This window comes from Zosterops lateralis (genome assembly GCF_965231275.1).
Source record: "Zosterops lateralis genome assembly, chromosome: 3".
Classification (NCBI taxonomy): domain Eukaryota; kingdom Metazoa; phylum Chordata; class Aves; order Passeriformes; family Zosteropidae; genus Zosterops; species Zosterops lateralis.
Window position 1 is genome coordinate 55,624,466 of NC_139764.1, and position 18,027 is coordinate 55,642,492.

The window sequence follows — 18,027 nt, forward strand, 5'->3', positions numbered from 1 at the left end:
TTGAGATGTAGTACTATTTACATTTTTTTTTTTTACATTTAGTATTCATATAGAAGGGGAATTAGTTGATCCCAGAGGTCACAGGGACCTGTAGCAAAATGGTGAACTAAAGAAAGATTCACAGAATTTCTCTGTCCACCTTATCATGCTGATTTTCATCAGTATAGGTTTCAAGGAGTGAGTTAGCATAGGGTAAGATGTTTTGATTGTCCTCTAACATAAAAGTTTCTTCTTTTTTATTTTTAATCTATTCCAAGTCCACAGAATGTTACTTATGCATGAGAGGATGAACAGATTTTTTTTTCCAAGCAACTTCTTTTTCTAAATGTATTTTCAGAAACTGGTACACAACTGCTGTTTTATCACCTGTTTCAAATTTACTTTAGTCTGCTGTCTTGAATAAGAAACAGAACCTAAAGAATCTGTTAAAAGCTCTTGGAGCATCATTAACAAGCCATGATGACTAAATTCTGGCTAAAAATGCAACTATAGTTGCAGTAGCTTATTGTTCTCTCTTCACCTGAGAGCATTATTTCTGAGTGCAGTACTGGACTCCTGTTGAATAGATCAAACAGACGTAATGGAGAAAATAATAAAGTCAGGCACAGCCAGCAGAAGCGTCTGACTGCAAACCCATCCTTTTGCCATAAATTACAATACAATGCTGTGAGTGCCTCTGAAGAGCAGCCTCAAGAGCCTTAAGACTAGGCTTTGTCTATTGGAATCAGACCAGATTGTAGCTGGAGGTCTTGGTTCTGGAATAACTCAAGTTCCTCTTCTCTGAACTGCTGAGAAGGTCTGAATGGTCAGGCCCTGCTCAGGGAAGTGAACGGGTCAGAACAGCTCGGTGACAAAGACATGTCACTGCAAAACTGCTCTGCATCAGTAGCCTGACTTATACCATGTTGTTAAGAAACAGAACATTACATCTTCTATGCAGCAGGAAAACTAACCAAGCACCACTTAATTCCAGTAACTGAGAATTAGGTTACATCTTAATTCTAATTTCTCCAGCAAATATTTTTCAGGCTTTTCCCTCCCAACCCCCCCCCACCGCCCCTTTGAGATAATACACTCAAGGACATTAGTTTCCATTCATCTCATATTTAATGTTTCAGTATTTCAACTAAATTGCCAAAATGTAAATGTGCAAACCAACTGCATCACTAGGAAAAGTGGTTTTAACAAAGTCATTGGAGGACTCCTAAATGCTCTTTAAAAGAATAGTGTCTAGGCTTGATTATCTGAAGTATTCTGTCTCAGGGCTGTACGAGTTATCAACACCTCAAAACAAAAGCAGCAGTTACTTTTGAAACTGTAAATCAGTTTATTTTGGCACATAAAATCACAGGCATAAAGTCATACTGTGCTTCTTGCCAAGTCCCCAACCCTGCTTACTCCATTGAGTGGCTAGTCACAGTTTTAAAAAACCCAAAAGCTCCAGTTAAGCTTTAACAGACCTTTAAAACTTTGTATCCATTTTTTTCATGGTGTACACACTGGCAGCTGCATCCCAGCATGAGGGGGTTTTGTTTTAGCAGCTAACTAACTCTACTGAGAATCCTCTTGCTATGTTACATGTAGAGAACCAAGCTGGGAATTGAGTGCACCAAGAATGAAACTTGAGCTTTCACAGCACAATATAGCAGGGAGTAGAGCCCTCTGCGACCACACAGCACGTGGGAAACTCTCCCTGCCTGCAGTCCCTGTTGCTGCTTCAAGCCAGAGATCCCTTGGGCATCCTGTGCACATGAACACATGGCCTGACCAGGAGGAAGTTTTATGGCCGAGGCAGGATGAGACTCAAGCTCCAGAAGCAACACAAAACTGCCTATTTTGAGAACACACCCATCGTTTGCCTGCCTCACCCACCACATGCTCTCCTGGTGTAACTGAAAACAACCATCGTCACTACAGTTTGCACAGTTTGAGTCTTCATCAAAAAGTCTACTCTAACCAGTAAGGGTCACTTCAGGGAAAAAAAAGAAAGAGGCAATAGCAATAAATGCAGAATATTCAAGGAAAACGAGAGGAATCCTAAAATCTGCAGAAATCTGAAATTTTAACTTTTTTAACAAAATTAAGATTGAATGGTAAAAATCTGTTCATATGGAGCCTTGTTAGACCATTCTTTATAAGGATCCCAACTGTGCAAACTGCTTCTATCTGTGCTTTTTCTGTCAGGTAAGGTAAAGGATAACTTACACATGATCTTCTTCGGCAGATCTGTTGGGAAGTTTTCACAAGAGTAGCTATTTGTAAAACAGCAAGGAATGCTGAGAGCTGTGACTCAATTCCAGACCTGTTTTTCTGGGGTGACAGCACTCACGGGTACAGAGTCAATCCCTGCTCTCTGCTGCGCTGTTCACATCAGCTATGCTTGCCAGATGCATACACACACCTCCCTGGAGCACTGTCATTGAGAGCTGCTTCCTCTGGAATACCTCACCTGCATGGGCATTAAAAATGCACTTGGGAACCACTGTAGTTTGAGTCCCTTTTTTCTAAGGAAAACAACACATGCAAATACATATATTGCTGTAACTTCATAGTCAAGCTCCACTAAAAATGTCACTCCAGCCAAGAGGACATTGTCACATTTGAACTTTACTTCTTAAAAGTGGGCAGGACCCATGTAAAAGGCTAATTTCAGACTAAGCCAAAGGCAGAAAATAGCTCATCTGCACTGCAAAAACTGTGTTAGCTGGGTTACATTAAAAATTCCTGACAGAGATAAATCCCTAACAAGAAAAACTATACACAGGGTTAAACCATTTCCTTAAATGACATACATTGTACTGACAAAGGGATAGTTATATTAATTTATTTCCTCTGGTTGAAACTGCAGCTACTCAACTAGTTTTGTTCACTAGGTGTAGAAACAATTCCTAATATCCTGATATCAGAAAACCAGCTTAGCCTACAGAACCAAGATCCATTTCTTCATCTTTTCACCTCATGCAGCCTACACAAAAGATGGCTCACACACCATGGATCTTCTTTACTTCTCAGACCACCAGACCTACTGGCAACAAAAATGTGAAAGCTTAGATCTCCTTGGGGATGACCACCCATCATAAATGTACCCCAAAGTGAGGCAAGGAAGAGCATGGAAACCAAGGCAAGAAAAAGCAGAGACATTCCACTATTACTGCTGGGGCCTTACATCAGTTTTCCCAGGGATCACTCTTACATTCCTACAACACTGTCTGAAAGACAGGTGAGACTTGGACAAACCATGTGCACAGCTCTAACAGAGGGAGCACAGAGTCCTGGACTAAAAGCTTGGAGACTCTCAGAGATACAATGTTCTAGCAAGAAGCTGTCTAGTGCAGCTGTCACACTTGCCACCAAGCCTTATCGCCAGCTTAAATCAAAAGTGGAAGTGTTAGAAATGGCAGCTGTGCTAATAAAACAGATTTACAGCATTGACATAAACTCCTGTTTTACTACAATAGTACCCATGTGAAATAGGGTCTCACACCTTTTGGGGAACAGTTCCCATGTGTTGCCTAGGACATGCAACTCCTAGATCCCCATGGCTTCCACTCCCCTGGGAGTGCATCAGCAGTATTGCAGGGAGCAAGAACAAAGACCTCAGAACAAGGACTCCACTCTCCTACTTTTAAAAAACGCTGAGAAATTTGAAAACTCACAGAAAATCTTAGCACTTTGAGCTTAATTAGTATCACTAGAGCTGTTGAGGTTTTGACTATAGCAATAAAAAAAAATCTGCTATTCCACTCCAGATTTACACTGAACTCATCCAAGAAGACACACTTACAGGACTTGAGACTGGATCAAGTTCCTCCCACTGCTCAAGTGACTTTTTACTCAGATCAGCAGAACTTCCGTCATCCTATTAACACTTCTATCATCAGCAGTATGCTCATTTACAATGTAAATATGATCTTATCAGACAAAATGCTGCCTCTAATCCAAGTATATGCAGACTGAGGTAAAACCCAAAACCTAGGGACTGGTCCTGTCATCAACAGCATCACACCTAACTAAGAATGTGCTACATCTGAGCACAATCTCTAACAGTCTGAACAGTCCTTTCAAAAAGTCACAAAAATGGGAAAGAAATCCTAATCAAGTACCTCTAGAAACTCAGGAGGAAAAACCAGCACATTAAAAAAAAAAAAAAAAAAAAAAAAAAAAAAAAAAAAAAAAAAAAAAAAAAAAAAAGCACAGTAATGCCACTTAATGAGACATGGATAAATTTTTATTACAATTTCAGGTCCATGGATTATAACCTAAAAAACAAACAAACCCAAAACTCCTAAGAAGAGACAGAAGTAATGTTTTAGATTCATATGATAAGCTGGGTGTCCCAAATGCATCAGGTGAATTCTTATCACTCCCTGTGACACAGGTGACATGTCTCAGGCATTAGCCAGTACTGAAGGTCTGAAGTTTGGCAACATTACACTCAACACAGCCATCTTTCTACAGATTCCAATAAGCCTTGAATCCAACAGGATTAGAAACTGCATTATTGCTGGATTCAAGTATTGCAGTCCAAATAAAGGCAATTTAAAGTTGAATTATGAGCTGTTAATAGTACAAATAAACCATAGCTAAGTTAATTTTTCTCCAATTTCAGAGACAGCACAGAGGAGAATCCCACATGAATGCCAACACACAAGTGAGCAAGTGCAGCATAAAAGAGAAAAAGAGGCCAAAAAGCCTGCCAGATACCTGCCAGAAACACACTAGTTTTCCTAAGTAGCCCATTCAATTAAATTAAAAATTATATCACTTTTCCAACATCTTCCAAGAGAATGAGATAGATCATCAAACACTAAGCAACTTGAGTTCAACTGCCCATCTACTCTCTTTATTTTGTATTTAGTTTGCAAAACTGAAATGCAAGGGAAACCATTCAGGGGAAAAAATTGCCAAGCAGACTGGTTAAATACACTCTATAAACTTTGTGCCACATGCTCACATAGCAGAACTCAGAGAGTTGTGCTGAACTACAATGGACATGTTTTTAAGATCTCAGCTATTCGAGGTGGGTCTTAAAGACTAAGTTCTGTTCAGCTGCTTTATTCTAAGTACTGGAACAGCAGCAGACAGTCAGCTTTCAGCTCCATTAAAATTAAAAGTTGGGTTTTGGGGTTGGTTGGTTTGGGTTTTTTAAGACTTCTCTAGTCTTAAAAACCTGCACTTTCCAAATGCAGTTTAACTTGGGTAAATTCATGAGCTATTTGATGCAAAGACTCAAGCTGTGCCTGTTAAGACATCCATTAATTTCAGTGGAGATGGCTTAGTCAGACTCACATAAAACTGGTCTAATCCTTTATCAATTTAGATCCTGTAAAAGTAACAATAGCCTGGGATGTCTGCAATCATCTGTGGATCTACAAACCAGCCAAGATACAAGACTTCTCCTCCCCATCAGCACACCTGCTGTCAAGATACAAACTTCAAACTTTGGGCCTTTTTTCCATAGTATATCTTATTTAATTACCATGGAAACAACATCCCAGGTACAGCTAGGCCCCTAAATGCTTGCTTAAATAAGTACCTTAAAAAAGGTAATAAACATCTGGATGTAATTCAGACAGTTGGCAATTGTAGCATATGCTGTTCCCCATGAACACCAAAAAACACACTGGAGGACAGCAGGAGAAGGGCCCCAGGGCAGGAGGTGCAAAGGAACCCCCTTTAACTATTGATGGCCAAACATCTTCCCACAAGATCATCTTCTTCAACAACAACAACAACAAAGTTTCTCTCTGAAAATGGTTCTGTCCATGCCACTGCTCTGCTTAGCAGATGTATCTGGGCTGTCCCCGGACTGATACACTGCCTGGAGAAATCACATCCAAGGGCTTCCTGGTCTCTTGTAGAAGATGGCATCCCTGCTCCATGCTCTGACTTAAACTCTGCAAGACTGACAATTTTTTCCATGTATCGTGGACACACATGTATTTCCAGGTATGTCTGTTGGTGCATTTCTTTCTGCAGTTTCATAAGCATCCATGTATAATTCTACAGCATGCCTTGGATTTGGATAAAGCGAGGCTTTGCTACAGCCACCTCCCCTCCACCCTCCATCCCAACCAAATCTGCCACTGTGGGAAGTTACAGATGTGATTTTTACGTACAGCAGTTGTATCACCCCTTTAAAAGGCGAGTTAAGAATACCCACTTCAAATAACCTGCGTCCAGCTGAACAGACCGCGAGCAGACCCAACCTTTTGTGCTCTGAATCACTCTTTTTGACAACTGAACTTGTAACCCGCCATCTGACAGCTCAGCCCCGGCAGCTCCACAGAGAGCGGTCCCACGCCGCCCCTTCCCGGCGCTATAAATGACACCTGGAGAGCGGTCAGGGAGGCTCGGGGAGGGCACGGGCTCTGACAGCTCCTGCCCGATGGGCCCGGGACACCGCGTCCCGCCGCTCCGGCCCGTCCCGGCTCCCACATCCCCGGCGGCTCCGCGGGGAGCGCAGGGACGCACCTGCGCCCGCCACTCCTCCCGGCGGCGAGCGGGAGGGCAGCACCGGGCGGCATCCATCCCTCCATCCCGCCCGCCGGGAGCCGCTCGGGGCCCCCCGGCGGCAGCACCGAGCAGCCTCTGCCGCCACGGCCAGGCCGGACGGGCGCCGGGAAGGCGGCGGCGGGCGCGGCACGGCACGGCACGGCACGGCACGGCACCGCCCCATCCCATCCCATCCCGCCCCATCCCATCCCGGCCCCGCACGCCACCGCGATCCCCGTTATCCCGCAGCGCTGGATGCGGAGGGGGGTGCGGGAGAGCCACACCGGCCTCCGCCGCCCGGGAGTTTTAAAGGGACAGCGCGCCTCGCTGGGACGGGAGCGGCGGATTTGCCCCGGGGGCGCCCGCAGGGCGGGAGGGCCGCTCCCGGTCCCGGTGCCGGCGGTGGGGCGGGCGGAGGGAGGGGCGGGGGCTGGGTGTCTCCCGCTGCCGCCACAGCGCTCGCCGCCTCCCCTCCCCCACGGCGGGGGCTCCTCGCCGCAGCCTCTGTGCTCCGCTCCCGGTCATGTGACCCGAACGTAACCGGACAGGAAAAGCCGCCGCCGCCGCCGCCGCGCTGACTCCGTTGTTGCTGCTGCCGGGCGCGGAGACGGCGGCGGCCCCCGCGCGGCGCCTCCCGGCGGCCCCCACGCCCCCCAGGTGAGCGAGCACCGGCCGCGCCGCGCCCGCCCCGCGGGGCAGCCCGGCCCCGCCGCCCGCACGTGCGCCCGGCCCCGTCGCGCCGGCCGCGGCCCGGGCTCAGGCGGCGGCGGCGGCGGCGGGGGCGCGGCGGGGCCTGCTCGGCCCTACCTCCGCATTGTGCGCGAGGGACGCCCCGGGCCCCGCCGGGTCCGAGCGGGCCGAGGGGGCGCGGGGTGGGAGGTGGAACTGCCCGGTGAATCCCCGCCGGGCCGGACCGGGCCGGACTGGACCGGGCCGCTCCATCCGGGACACGGTACGGGGGGGATGGGTGCGCACGGAGGGCCGGGCCGGGCCGGGCCGGGCCGGAGGGGAGTGGGTGGGTCGCGGAGAGGGAAGGGGAGAGGGAGGGGGCGGGGGGGGCCGGTGCCGCCCGGCGCGGGGCTCGGCTCGGCCGGTTGAGGCCCGCGCTCCCTCCCTCCCTCCCGCCCCCTTCGGCGGCGGTGGCGGCGGCAGCAGCGGCGGGATCCGGCGCGCGCGGGGCGGGGCGGGGTGGCCCCGCCTGTCCCCCGTCCCCCCCCGGCGGGCTGGGCTGGGCTGGGCTGGGCCGGCCCTGGCGGCGGCGGCGGCGGCGGCTCTTCCCGTCTCGCGCGCCCTGGCGGCTCCGCTCGCGCTGCGTCTCGCGCGCCGTCTCCGTCCCGTCCGTGCGCGCGTGGCGTGCGCGGGGGGGGGGGGAGCGGTGGGCGGGGCCGGCGGCCAATGGGAGGGGCGGGGCGCAGCCAGTGAGAGCCCCGCGCGGCCGCCCGGCCCCCCGCCCCGGCGGCCAATGGGAGGGCGCCGTCCGCTCCCGCACTGGGGCCGGGCCTGCTCCGGGCATGGAGCGGGCGCGCGGCCGGACACGCCCCCGGCCCGGACGAGGCGGGAGCGCCGCGGCGGCGCGCGGGGGGCAGGGAAGGGGCGCGCGCCCTCCCGTCCCGTCGCGGCGGGCGGGGCCGGGCCCGGGCCCGGGCCCAGCACCGGTCCCCAGCACCGGTCCCCGCCCGGGCCCAACACCGGTCCCCGCCTGCCGTGAGGGCGAAGGCCGTGCGGGCCGCTGCCGCCGCTGCGGGAGGTGCGGCGTGTTGTGAGCGGCCAGGCCCGGGCCGGTGCTCTCTGCCGTGGGAGTGGGAGCGGCGCCGCGGCCCCGGTGCTACCGAGGTGCTCGGGGTGCGAGGGCAGAGCGGGGAGCGCCGTGCCCGACCGGCTCCTCGCCAGCCCGGTGGGCTGCACTCCCGCCGGGCGGTACCGGCGCTCCCCGGTGTCGGCTCGGCCTGTGCCGCCCCCGTTCCCCTGTGGGAGTTCTCCGGAGCGAGCGCCTTCCCAACGGGCTCCCCCGCGGCTCCACCCGGCGCTGAGCTGATTAGGTAATTCCCAGAGCCGCGGCAGAGGGGCCGGGCCAGGGAAGGGCTGTCCCCGTGGGGTTTCAGGGCACAAAAAGTAGTTCGCACACTTGTTGAATCGGTCAGCGCTGAAATACGGCCTCGCCGGTGCTAATCACCATCTTATTTAGCGGAGGGTAAAACTCCTGAGCGCACGCATACCTATAATGTACAAAGTGCTTTCCTTGCTCTTTTCCTCTGCCCTGTCATTTCCTCAGAGTGTAATTACCGTAGTGCTTTTAGCTAGAGTATTTAAATATCACCCAGATACATGCAAAACACAATGTTTTCACATGTATCATTTTTTGAAAAGAGCAGTTGAGGTCTCTGAGGAAGGGCTTGCTGTTTGGGGTGAGAGTGAAGCTCCAAACTAAACACACTTAAGACGGTAATAACTAGAAAGAAAGTTTGTCTGGCTTCGAGTGCCCTCACATCGGTGGTTTGCTCTGCTTGGCAAGTTTTGTTGTCCAAGTGCAAACGAGACTGAATTGAAAAAATGTAGAACGCGTTAGTAATCTAAATGAAAGGTTAAAAAATAACTGTAACATCATCCACATGGGGCATCTTTCAGGATTAAATAACACCAAGCATCTGATTTTTGTTCCTGCTGACAGCAAGTCTTCCCTCTTGTGGAGAGAGGGAGAGAATCTCAGCCTATTGTATGTACAAACTTAGTCATCCAAACATTAGTTTAGGGAGGAGAATATGTACCTAAAGAGAGCTGAAACCTAACTTCTTTTTGTCTTATTAACTGTAAGAAAATAATCAGCTGTATCTTACACTGTATTTCTTTCTTTGTCTTTACACCCCTGTGTCCAGTTCTGATCTCATGTGAATGCAGAGGAATGCATTTGGTCAGCCTGGTTATTGCTTTAAAGACAAGTGAATTCTTCCCTTTCCAGCAAGTAGAAATACTTGCTTCTCCATTGACTAAACATACTGGCTCATGTGGAATACAGTTCTGTTCTCTTTCCCAAAGAGCCATGCTCTTACTGTATAAAAGAAACTAGCTGCTTGAACCTGACCTAACTTGCTGTTAAGTTTAGAGGGGAAAGCACCCAAGACTTTTTATAAACCTTTTAGTCCACTTCTAGTTTCACCTTCTCTTTCTGTTCTCTTCTGTTCTGTTTCTGTTCTGGGCATTACATGGTCTGGAATTTTGTTGGCTTCTCTTGCTGCTTTTATGTTTATGTACGGATTTACATTGCTTCATACTTTCACCTTTTTTTCCTCCCAAAGCTCCATTTGCTTTGGTGAAGGTTTCCACTCTGATCTTATTAGCCCTATATTCATATAAATTTGTCTAATTTTTTTCCCCCAAAATTACCAATTTTTGCTTCCAAGACTGCCCTTGAATCCTTGAGAAAAAGTTTACAACTCTTAGGTAGTTCTTTGTGGGCAGCCTCCAGCAGCTGGTACAAGGAGGTGCCCAGGAGGGTGAGGGGCTGTGGAAGCCCTGGCCAAGGGGGCTTCCAGGGGTTTTCCTACCTGGTGCTGATGGACAGAACTGCACCTCTCACCCTTTGAGTTTCTTGACTTGCTAGGCAGGCATGAGACATGCAGACTTCTTAAAGATGCTGTTGTGGCCGGTCTCAATAAATAAATCAATAGTTATTAGGTGAAAAGATTGGCCCTTCCTGTATTGATAGTCGAGAGGGCTTGCCAATACCTAGAATGAATTCACTGTTTGAGCCTGGGAAGGTTCAGGTATGTATCTGGTATTTCCCAGGAGAGGGCATAACCATCACAAATGTTTTGTTATTTAATGTTGGGCTTGTATTCATCTGGGTGGACCCATAACTTTTAGGTAAACGAAATACAGAGACACCGAAAGTCCAGGTTAAAAGTATCTAACTTGTCTTTTATTGGATTGTGTCACTCCCACCAGTGTAGGTGAGAGTGACTGCCATCAGAAAGGAAATTCAGTTTTCCTATTTGAGCAGACAAGTGACAACCAAAACACTTTCCTTTTCCCACTCTGTAGAGGTGTTTTTACTACTTGTTAATATGTCTTCCTCTTCCTTAGCTATTTATAATTTCTGTATCCAAGTACCCACAGCATGCCTTTTTAGAACACTTTGGTCCTGGTTCTCCTTTGCTCTTTAAGCCTTGGCAAATCACTCACACCTTTGTGAATCACGTTGCCCTTCATGAAAGAGAAATCCTTGCCTATGTGTAAGGTATCTTATACAGTAACTTGGGATTAAGATGTGTTACTAAAGTGTGGCATCTGGATATTGGAGAACATATCTGTTAAGAGACAGCTATTGTTGCATCTGTGCGTCTACTGTTAAGTTTTACATGAAAGTCATTTGCTTTTCAGAGTGTAAAAAAAATGGATTTGGCCAACCATGGACTTATTCTGCTGCAGCAGCTAAATGCTCAGAGAGAGTTTGGTTTCCTGTGTGACTGCACAGTTGCCATTGGGGATGTCTACTTCAAGGCACACAAATCTGTCCTCGCTTCTTTCTCCAACTACTTCAAGATGTTGTTTGTTCATCAAACCAGGTAACTCTAAAAAGGTTCACCGTTTAAATGTTGTTCAGTTAACTAAGCTACAGAAAGATAGCAACAAAATGTTCTTTTTGCTTCTTGTTACGACATAAAGAGCGTGGAATCTAGGCTTAACTGCAAACTAGAACCTCACTTAAAAACATGTTAAAGTTGAACTGTGATTCATTAACACTAATTTTATAATTTAGCACAAGTTCTTTATCCTTAAAAGCGTAGAAAATTGTATTTCTACAATTGAATACTTCAAGGACCTTGTCTTCTCTCTTGCACTTTCCTTCCCCCACTCACTATCTTCTACTCTGTCTTGACACTGTTCTTGACATTTGTATAATGCTGTATACAATCCAATAAGTACTTGCTAGGAAATTTTGAGAATAAACTTACAAAAGAGGTGTATGTGTTTCATTTCTTTGCAGTTTATCATTAATTAAATAATAAAATACTACATAATGGTGGAAAATAAGGGGATTTGTGGTACTCTGTGTTTTTGGGGTTTTTTGTACCACAGGCTTACATTGAGGAGCTGGAAAAGATCACCAAGCTGTAAGACCACTTTAAAGATTTTTTGGTATTTTTCCAAAATACTTGAACTAACTCAAAAAGTTTATGTTAAGTGATTCACATTAACTCTTTGGCTAAGAGTTCTTAGCCAGAAGTGAACTGCTAGGACAGAAGTGCATTTGCAGTTCTGAAAGAGGACTGCAGGCAGATGTTACCAGTCTTGATGCTCCATCAAGAGCACACAGTCATCTTTGAAAGACAGCATTACAAAGTTTACTTTTGAGTCGTATATCTGAATTCAGAAGCAGTCACAGAGAGAGCTCAAGAAGGGTGCACCTCAAGAAATGGAAGAATTGCCTATCATTTCCTCCTCAGCTTGGTAGCCTACTGCAGTTAGAGCATTCAAACCACAGCACACAAACCATTTCTGAATTTCTGTGGTTTATTTATGTTTGTTTTTAATAGAGGAGCTACAAATACTTATGAAAAATAATTAGAATCCCAGTTCCTCTCCTGTTAGCTAACTGACTTCACAAAGATGTTCCCCGTTTTCTTTCTTCTTCAGTGAAGCTTGCCTTACTTTCTGCACAGAGATACAGCTTTAGCTAGAGCAGTGGTAGCTGTCTCAGTCCAGAGCATTGTAAAGGTTGATGCAGAGGGCACGCTCTGAGCTGGAGGGTGGTGTTGGTTTCAGTCCTGGTGGGCTGAAGAGGGTGTCACAGCCAAAGCATCTCCCTTTGAGTGCTCTAATCAAGGCACTGCTAGCTGACCAGGCAGTCCACTGGTGCTGCTCTTTCTCCCTCCATATTCAAGGAAAACAGCTGCTGTTTTGCTGTGTAAGGAACCTGTACTCCACGGGTTATACCTGTTGCATCAGATCCCTGGGGGGATTCACACCCTGTCCTGCATGGTTTCTGGATCACAGCACACTTGGGACAATGTGATACCACAGATTTGCAGAACTGTAGCTGTAAACCCTAGTAGGACATAGAGGCCCAGCAGGCAAGTGCCAGATTAATTTTAGGTGTTTTCAAGGCTAAATACTGAGAAGAGTTTATTGGACTGTGAAGTTAGAGTCCCATGCTAGCAAGTTTTAATTTAGCTGCAGATGTGTTTGAATCCAGCCAAGTTTACAAAATATATTAATATGTGGCAACACATTTACAACATAACAGCAGTTTAAAATGGTATAGATTGCAATGGGACAGTTTTTCTTTCAAGCCAGTTACTTCACTGAGGAAAGAAGTCATCTTTCAAGTAGCTCTTAAGGTTATCTCTTTTACAGTTAAAGCATTTTCCTTAGTATTTATTGCAGATTCTATCTTTTGAATTTAAGTAGAAACCTCCTATTTTTATCAAGGCTTGAATAACCTAGAACTGGAAAAAAATATTTTCCTTATGTCTTATTTATAATTTTGTTTCACTTTTCAGTGAATGTGTCCGTTTGAAAGCGACTGACATACAGCCAGATATCTTCAGTTATCTCTTGCATTTGATGTACACTGGGAAGATGGCACCACAACTCATTGACCCAGTTCGACTAGAACAGGGAATTAAGTTTCTGCATGCATATCCACTAATTCAAGAGGCCAGCCTTGCAAGTCAGGGAACTTTTTCTCACCCGGATCAAGTCTTTCCATTAGCATCTTCATTATATGGCATTCAGATTGCAGATCACCAGATAAGACATCCCACTAAGGTTACGTCAGCGGCTGACAAACTTGGGCGAGAACCACGGCCTCAGACATCACGGATGAACCAAGAGCAGGCTTCTGAAGGCTCACAGCTCTCACAGTTGGGTGCAAATCTGCCACAAGTGACCCGGACAAATATGTCTGCTTCTGACCCATTGCCATCTTCTCTATCTCCAGAATTGGTATCTGCTGCTGGTAATAATTCACCTTCGGGAGAAGAGGCCAATATGGAAGCATCTTCTTCTGATGAACAGCCCGCCCCTCTCACAATAGCACACGTCAAGCCAAGCATTATGAAAAGGAACGGAAGCTTCCCAAAATACTATGCCTGTCACCTCTGCGGTCGCCGGTTCAACCTGCGCAGCAGTTTGCGGGAGCATCTGCAGATCCACACGGGAGTTCCCTTCACATCTAGCCAGCAGGGAGAAAGTAATATTTCTTTGTCTCTCTGTAACAACACAGCTGATAAAGATGCCATGGAAGTGCCTGAAGCGGGGATGATTAGTGACAGCGAGCTGCAGCAGATCTCAGACTCCCCAATAATTGATGGGCAGCAGCAGTCGGAGACGCCTCCCCCTTCCGATATCGCAGACATTGACAACCTGGAGCAGGCAGATCAAGAGAGGGAGGTAAAGAGACGGAAATACGAATGTTCCATCTGTGGTCGCAAATTTATTCAGAAAAGCCACTGGAGGGAGCACATGTACATACACACGGGAAAGCCCTTCAAGTGCAGCACTTGTGACAAAAGCTTTTGTAGGGCTAACCAGGCTGCCAGACACGTGTGCCTAAATCAGAGCATGGACACATACACGATGGTGGATAAACAGACTCTGGAGCTCTGTACTTTTGAGGAAGGCAGTCAAATGGACAACATGTTAGTACAGACCAACAAGCCCTACAAATGTAACTTGTGTGACAAAACTTTTTCAACTCCCAATGAAGTAGTCAAACATTCGTGCCAAAATCAAAACTCTGTCTTTACACTAGAAGAAGATCGCTCCATTCTGTTAGGTGGTGGGGACACAGAAGCCACAGAGACTGATAACGCAGTGTTAGCCTCCATCAAAAAGGAGCAGGAAGCAGTGTTGTTAGACTGAATGTGAAACCTATATCAATTTTTTAAAGTTTCTTTACTCATTTTTTATTAAATCAATTCTTTCCTCCCCCTACCTCTTACCTCACTTACCCCTGCCATCTTTTCCAGCAACCTCCTTCCCACCCTTTGTCTTCAGCAACCAGAACTGTACTGGCACATTAGGAAATTGGACTTTGCCTCTCCCACCAAAACAAACAAAAAGCTCTTGCATCAAACCACAACAAAATTGATTTTAATACAAAGGAACATGAAAAAACAATCCAGCTAACTATGTTGATAGTATTAGTTATTCCAAATTTAATAGATTTTAAACAAAATTTAGATTGTTTAAAGGTGTATTTAGATACAATGATGAGTGTAACAAGAAACAGAGTATCAGTTTGGTAAGCAAAGGATATATGTATTTTAGTTTCCCTGGTAGAAGGCATTTTGAGATCTGGCAGAATAAACACCGTGCTCTTAACAAGTCCACATGCAAGTTGATTAAGGTTATAACCTAAGCCCTCAAAACTTTTCTCAAGGAATGCAGATATCTCTGTTCTCTGAGTTAAAAAGAGCTGAGGGTGTTGGTTTTCTTTTAGCCATATGTTTTCCTTCAAGTATGCCTTTGGGTATCTGTTTCAGAGTCAAGCAAAGTCGTTGCTTAGTCAAATTTTGACTTAAGTAGCCATAATAGTAATGTGATGGCAATCTTTATATATATATGTATATATATATATATATGTATATATATACTGTATATGTATAAAGATTTTTATATATACAAAGTGTCTCTGTGTATATTTGGTACAGGTAAATAAATGCACACATCCTTTTTAAGTAACTGGCCATCTACTCTCAGATTCAGCCTGGAATGTCTTTTAGTTGTTGGACAAAGCTAGTCATTGCACATGTTTAACCAAATTTGAAACGTCCTGAGCTGTGTGCATTTTTATTGACCTGTTGAAGAGAAACCAATAGGTAAGTGTTGTCACCCAAGCTACCAAGGAAACTAGAGAAGTGGCATACTGGTGAGCACTGCACCATTGTTAGTGCAGCACATGCATGTGTTGTTAGCTATGTAGAGGTTTGAGTCATTCTGGATGAAAGGAGAGAGAAAAGCTTTATTCCGTTACTCAGGCAAGGAATGTCCATGATTTCATTTGGTCTAATGGCATGAGTTAAGAGGGAGGAAAAGCGGTGTTCTAGCAACAGGGGATCATGGTTGTTTTAAAATGAATCTGTAGTGCTGGCTGGGAAATTCTGCTCTATCAGAGTCCTGCTATTTTGAAAGCCAAGACAAAGCCTGCAAAAACTGAAAGGGTGAATTCTGTAGTTTTAGTTACTGCTGATGGTAGTACTGCATCTTTGTGTTAAAAATCAAGTTGTTGATTTTTGCTATTTTATATAGATGCCCAGATTTTTTGCTGGTAGCCTAAAAACCTAAACTGACAGCAGCAGTGAAGCTCACTGAGCAATTACTGGGCCAACAGAAGGTGTAAGTGGACAGAAAAAGTGCCCCATCATAAATGGAGACAGTGTGTGTTTGGGGGGAGGGGTGGGAGAGGGCAAGTCACAAACCACAGCTCTTCTCTGTGTATACGTTTAAACTAAATATCATCTTTTTGTGTATAGTTAAGTTCTCAGATTTGTAAGTTTTTATACATCATTTCATTGAATAAAAACTGAATTAAATGGGATATGATTTATTGAGTTGAAGGTGAAAGGTTGGTGGTGGTCGGTCTTCCTGGATGAGCTCTTGCTGAATCAGTTTAAAAGCCAAGCAATGTATTCTGTTTATTAGACTAAAACCTCCACCACACAGGTGAACAATGAGCTTACTAAAACTTGAGGTGGATTTAGCATAAAAAGTCTCTACATACTGGATTTTTTATTATCTCTCTTGTATTAGAGTAATAGGTTTAAAATCAATTGACTTCAAAGTCTAGAAGTCTTTTGAGGAAAAAAAATAGCATCTTATAGAATTATTTTAGTGCTGCCCATTTTAAAACTTCTTTAGGATCTTCCATCTACCAGTATAATTTCCTTAAATGTGGTTTTATCTCATCTTCCTTAGTCCAAAGTGTTCTCAGAGTAGAAAAACAAAAGAATAAACCTTTTCTAGTTCAGGGTAATGTCACCTTTTGAGGTATCTGTGGTTTAGGGGGTAGTCACAAGTTCATTTCCAAAATGACTGAAGCTGCTAAAGGTGCTACCACCTCAGCTGTCTCAGCTGTTAGTTACTGCTTAGATGCCTTTTTTTTTTTTTTTTTTTTTTTTGGGGGGGGGGTGGGGGGGAGGGGTTGTTTTGTTTTGTTTTTTATTTCCAGAGCTCCAGTTCTGCTCTGGGGCAAAGTACAGCAGTTCAACTCAACTCCCTGGGTAGCTGGTGTCAGGGCGCACGTGGCCACACCATCTATTGTGAGACATTATTCCTGCTCTCACCTCTCCTTCTCCACTGCTTGGACATCAAGATATTTGCTAAGTTACATGTTAAATGGACTCAAGTGAAAAACAACCAGTCTTAAAAAATGCTATTTTTCTGTCAAACCTATTCCTTACTTTAGCTCTGCAGAAGGTTTTGAACAACTCACAGATTGTGCAAAGACGGAGATGAGCCGGGAAGAGCCTTACTGAAGCCAGTGTTGCTGCTGGCAACATGCAGGATGTAGAAGATGGGAAGTGATGACTCCCACTTGGGCAGGTAGCTCCTCTGGAGGGCAGGGTGGCCTTGCAGGCCAGTGTATTGCACAGCAAGGAGGAGCAGGGTAGGGCAGGGAACAAGCAGCCATGGAAGGAGTTGGTTATTACTGTCCTGCTTCTACGAGGAATGTGAAATCACAGGCTCAACAGAGATACTTTCACCTGTTCATATTTATTCTTATGAAATAACTGTCGGGTAAAGAGAAAAAAAATACCACAATAAAGAGACTTTTAATATGTGTTGAGCTATGATAATGGTTTCTTTTAAATACCCTTTATTGTCTGATGCTCCATAGGGGTGTTTAAGTCATTGCCTTTCAACTTCGTGAGCAGTTTTGTTCCTTTACAACAAATTAGAAACAGTATATTCTGGTTTTTAACAGCTGCATCAAGAACTTGGGAAATTCCTGCACAAATGCAGTTTTCTTCAAGCTTCTCTGTTTAAACCCTTTGAATTATTATTTTAGTTAGAGATAACTCCAGGATTTCGTTTTCAGTGTTTAACTTGGAGATTTGTAACTGAGTTGCTCATTGCTCATTCAGTCTGCTCACCTGCTGAAGTTGTGACTTTTTTTACCAAATGAAAGCAGACATCTTGGCAGGAACTGCTAAAAAGTCAGTGAAAATCTGCCTTATTCAAGGCCATGGGCTGGAACTTCAGCCCCATGTTTTTCCAAAAGAGTATCTTCAAAGTTAATATCCTAGGCATGTCACTTGACATCTCTGCCTTGACTTCAAAAGTACCAAACACCTACTAATCTCTCTGCTCCAACAGAGGATTATCACTTCTGAAAGTTAAGTTTGCAGTCCATTGCAGTCAATATTTTTCTATCAAGTATCTTCATCACTGGTCTGATAATCATTCTGCTTCAGCAGGGGGAGACTTTATCAGAAGATACTTGTTACAAACATTGAATACTTAAAATTGTGTTCCTGTTTACATGGCAGAGCCTTCAGTTGCTGTCTTGATGTTTAGAAAACCTGGCTG

General features: G+C 45.6%; 1 protein-coding gene across 1 annotated transcript; it reads left to right on the top strand.

The window, feature by feature from the left end:
* Positions 1-7,103: 7,103 nt before the first annotated feature.
* On the top strand, positions 7,104-16,610 carry ZBTB2 (zinc finger and BTB domain containing 2). Its single transcript, XM_083856136.1, has 3 exons — positions 7,104-7,152; positions 10,873-11,057; positions 12,996-16,610. Exons 2-3 carry the CDS (start codon positions 10,885-10,887, stop codon positions 14,356-14,358), a joined length of 1,536 nt encoding a protein of 511 aa, XP_083712262.1. The 5' UTR covers positions 7,104-7,152; positions 10,873-10,884; the 3' UTR covers positions 14,359-16,610.
* The last annotated feature ends 1,417 nt before the right edge of the window (positions 16,611-18,027 follow it).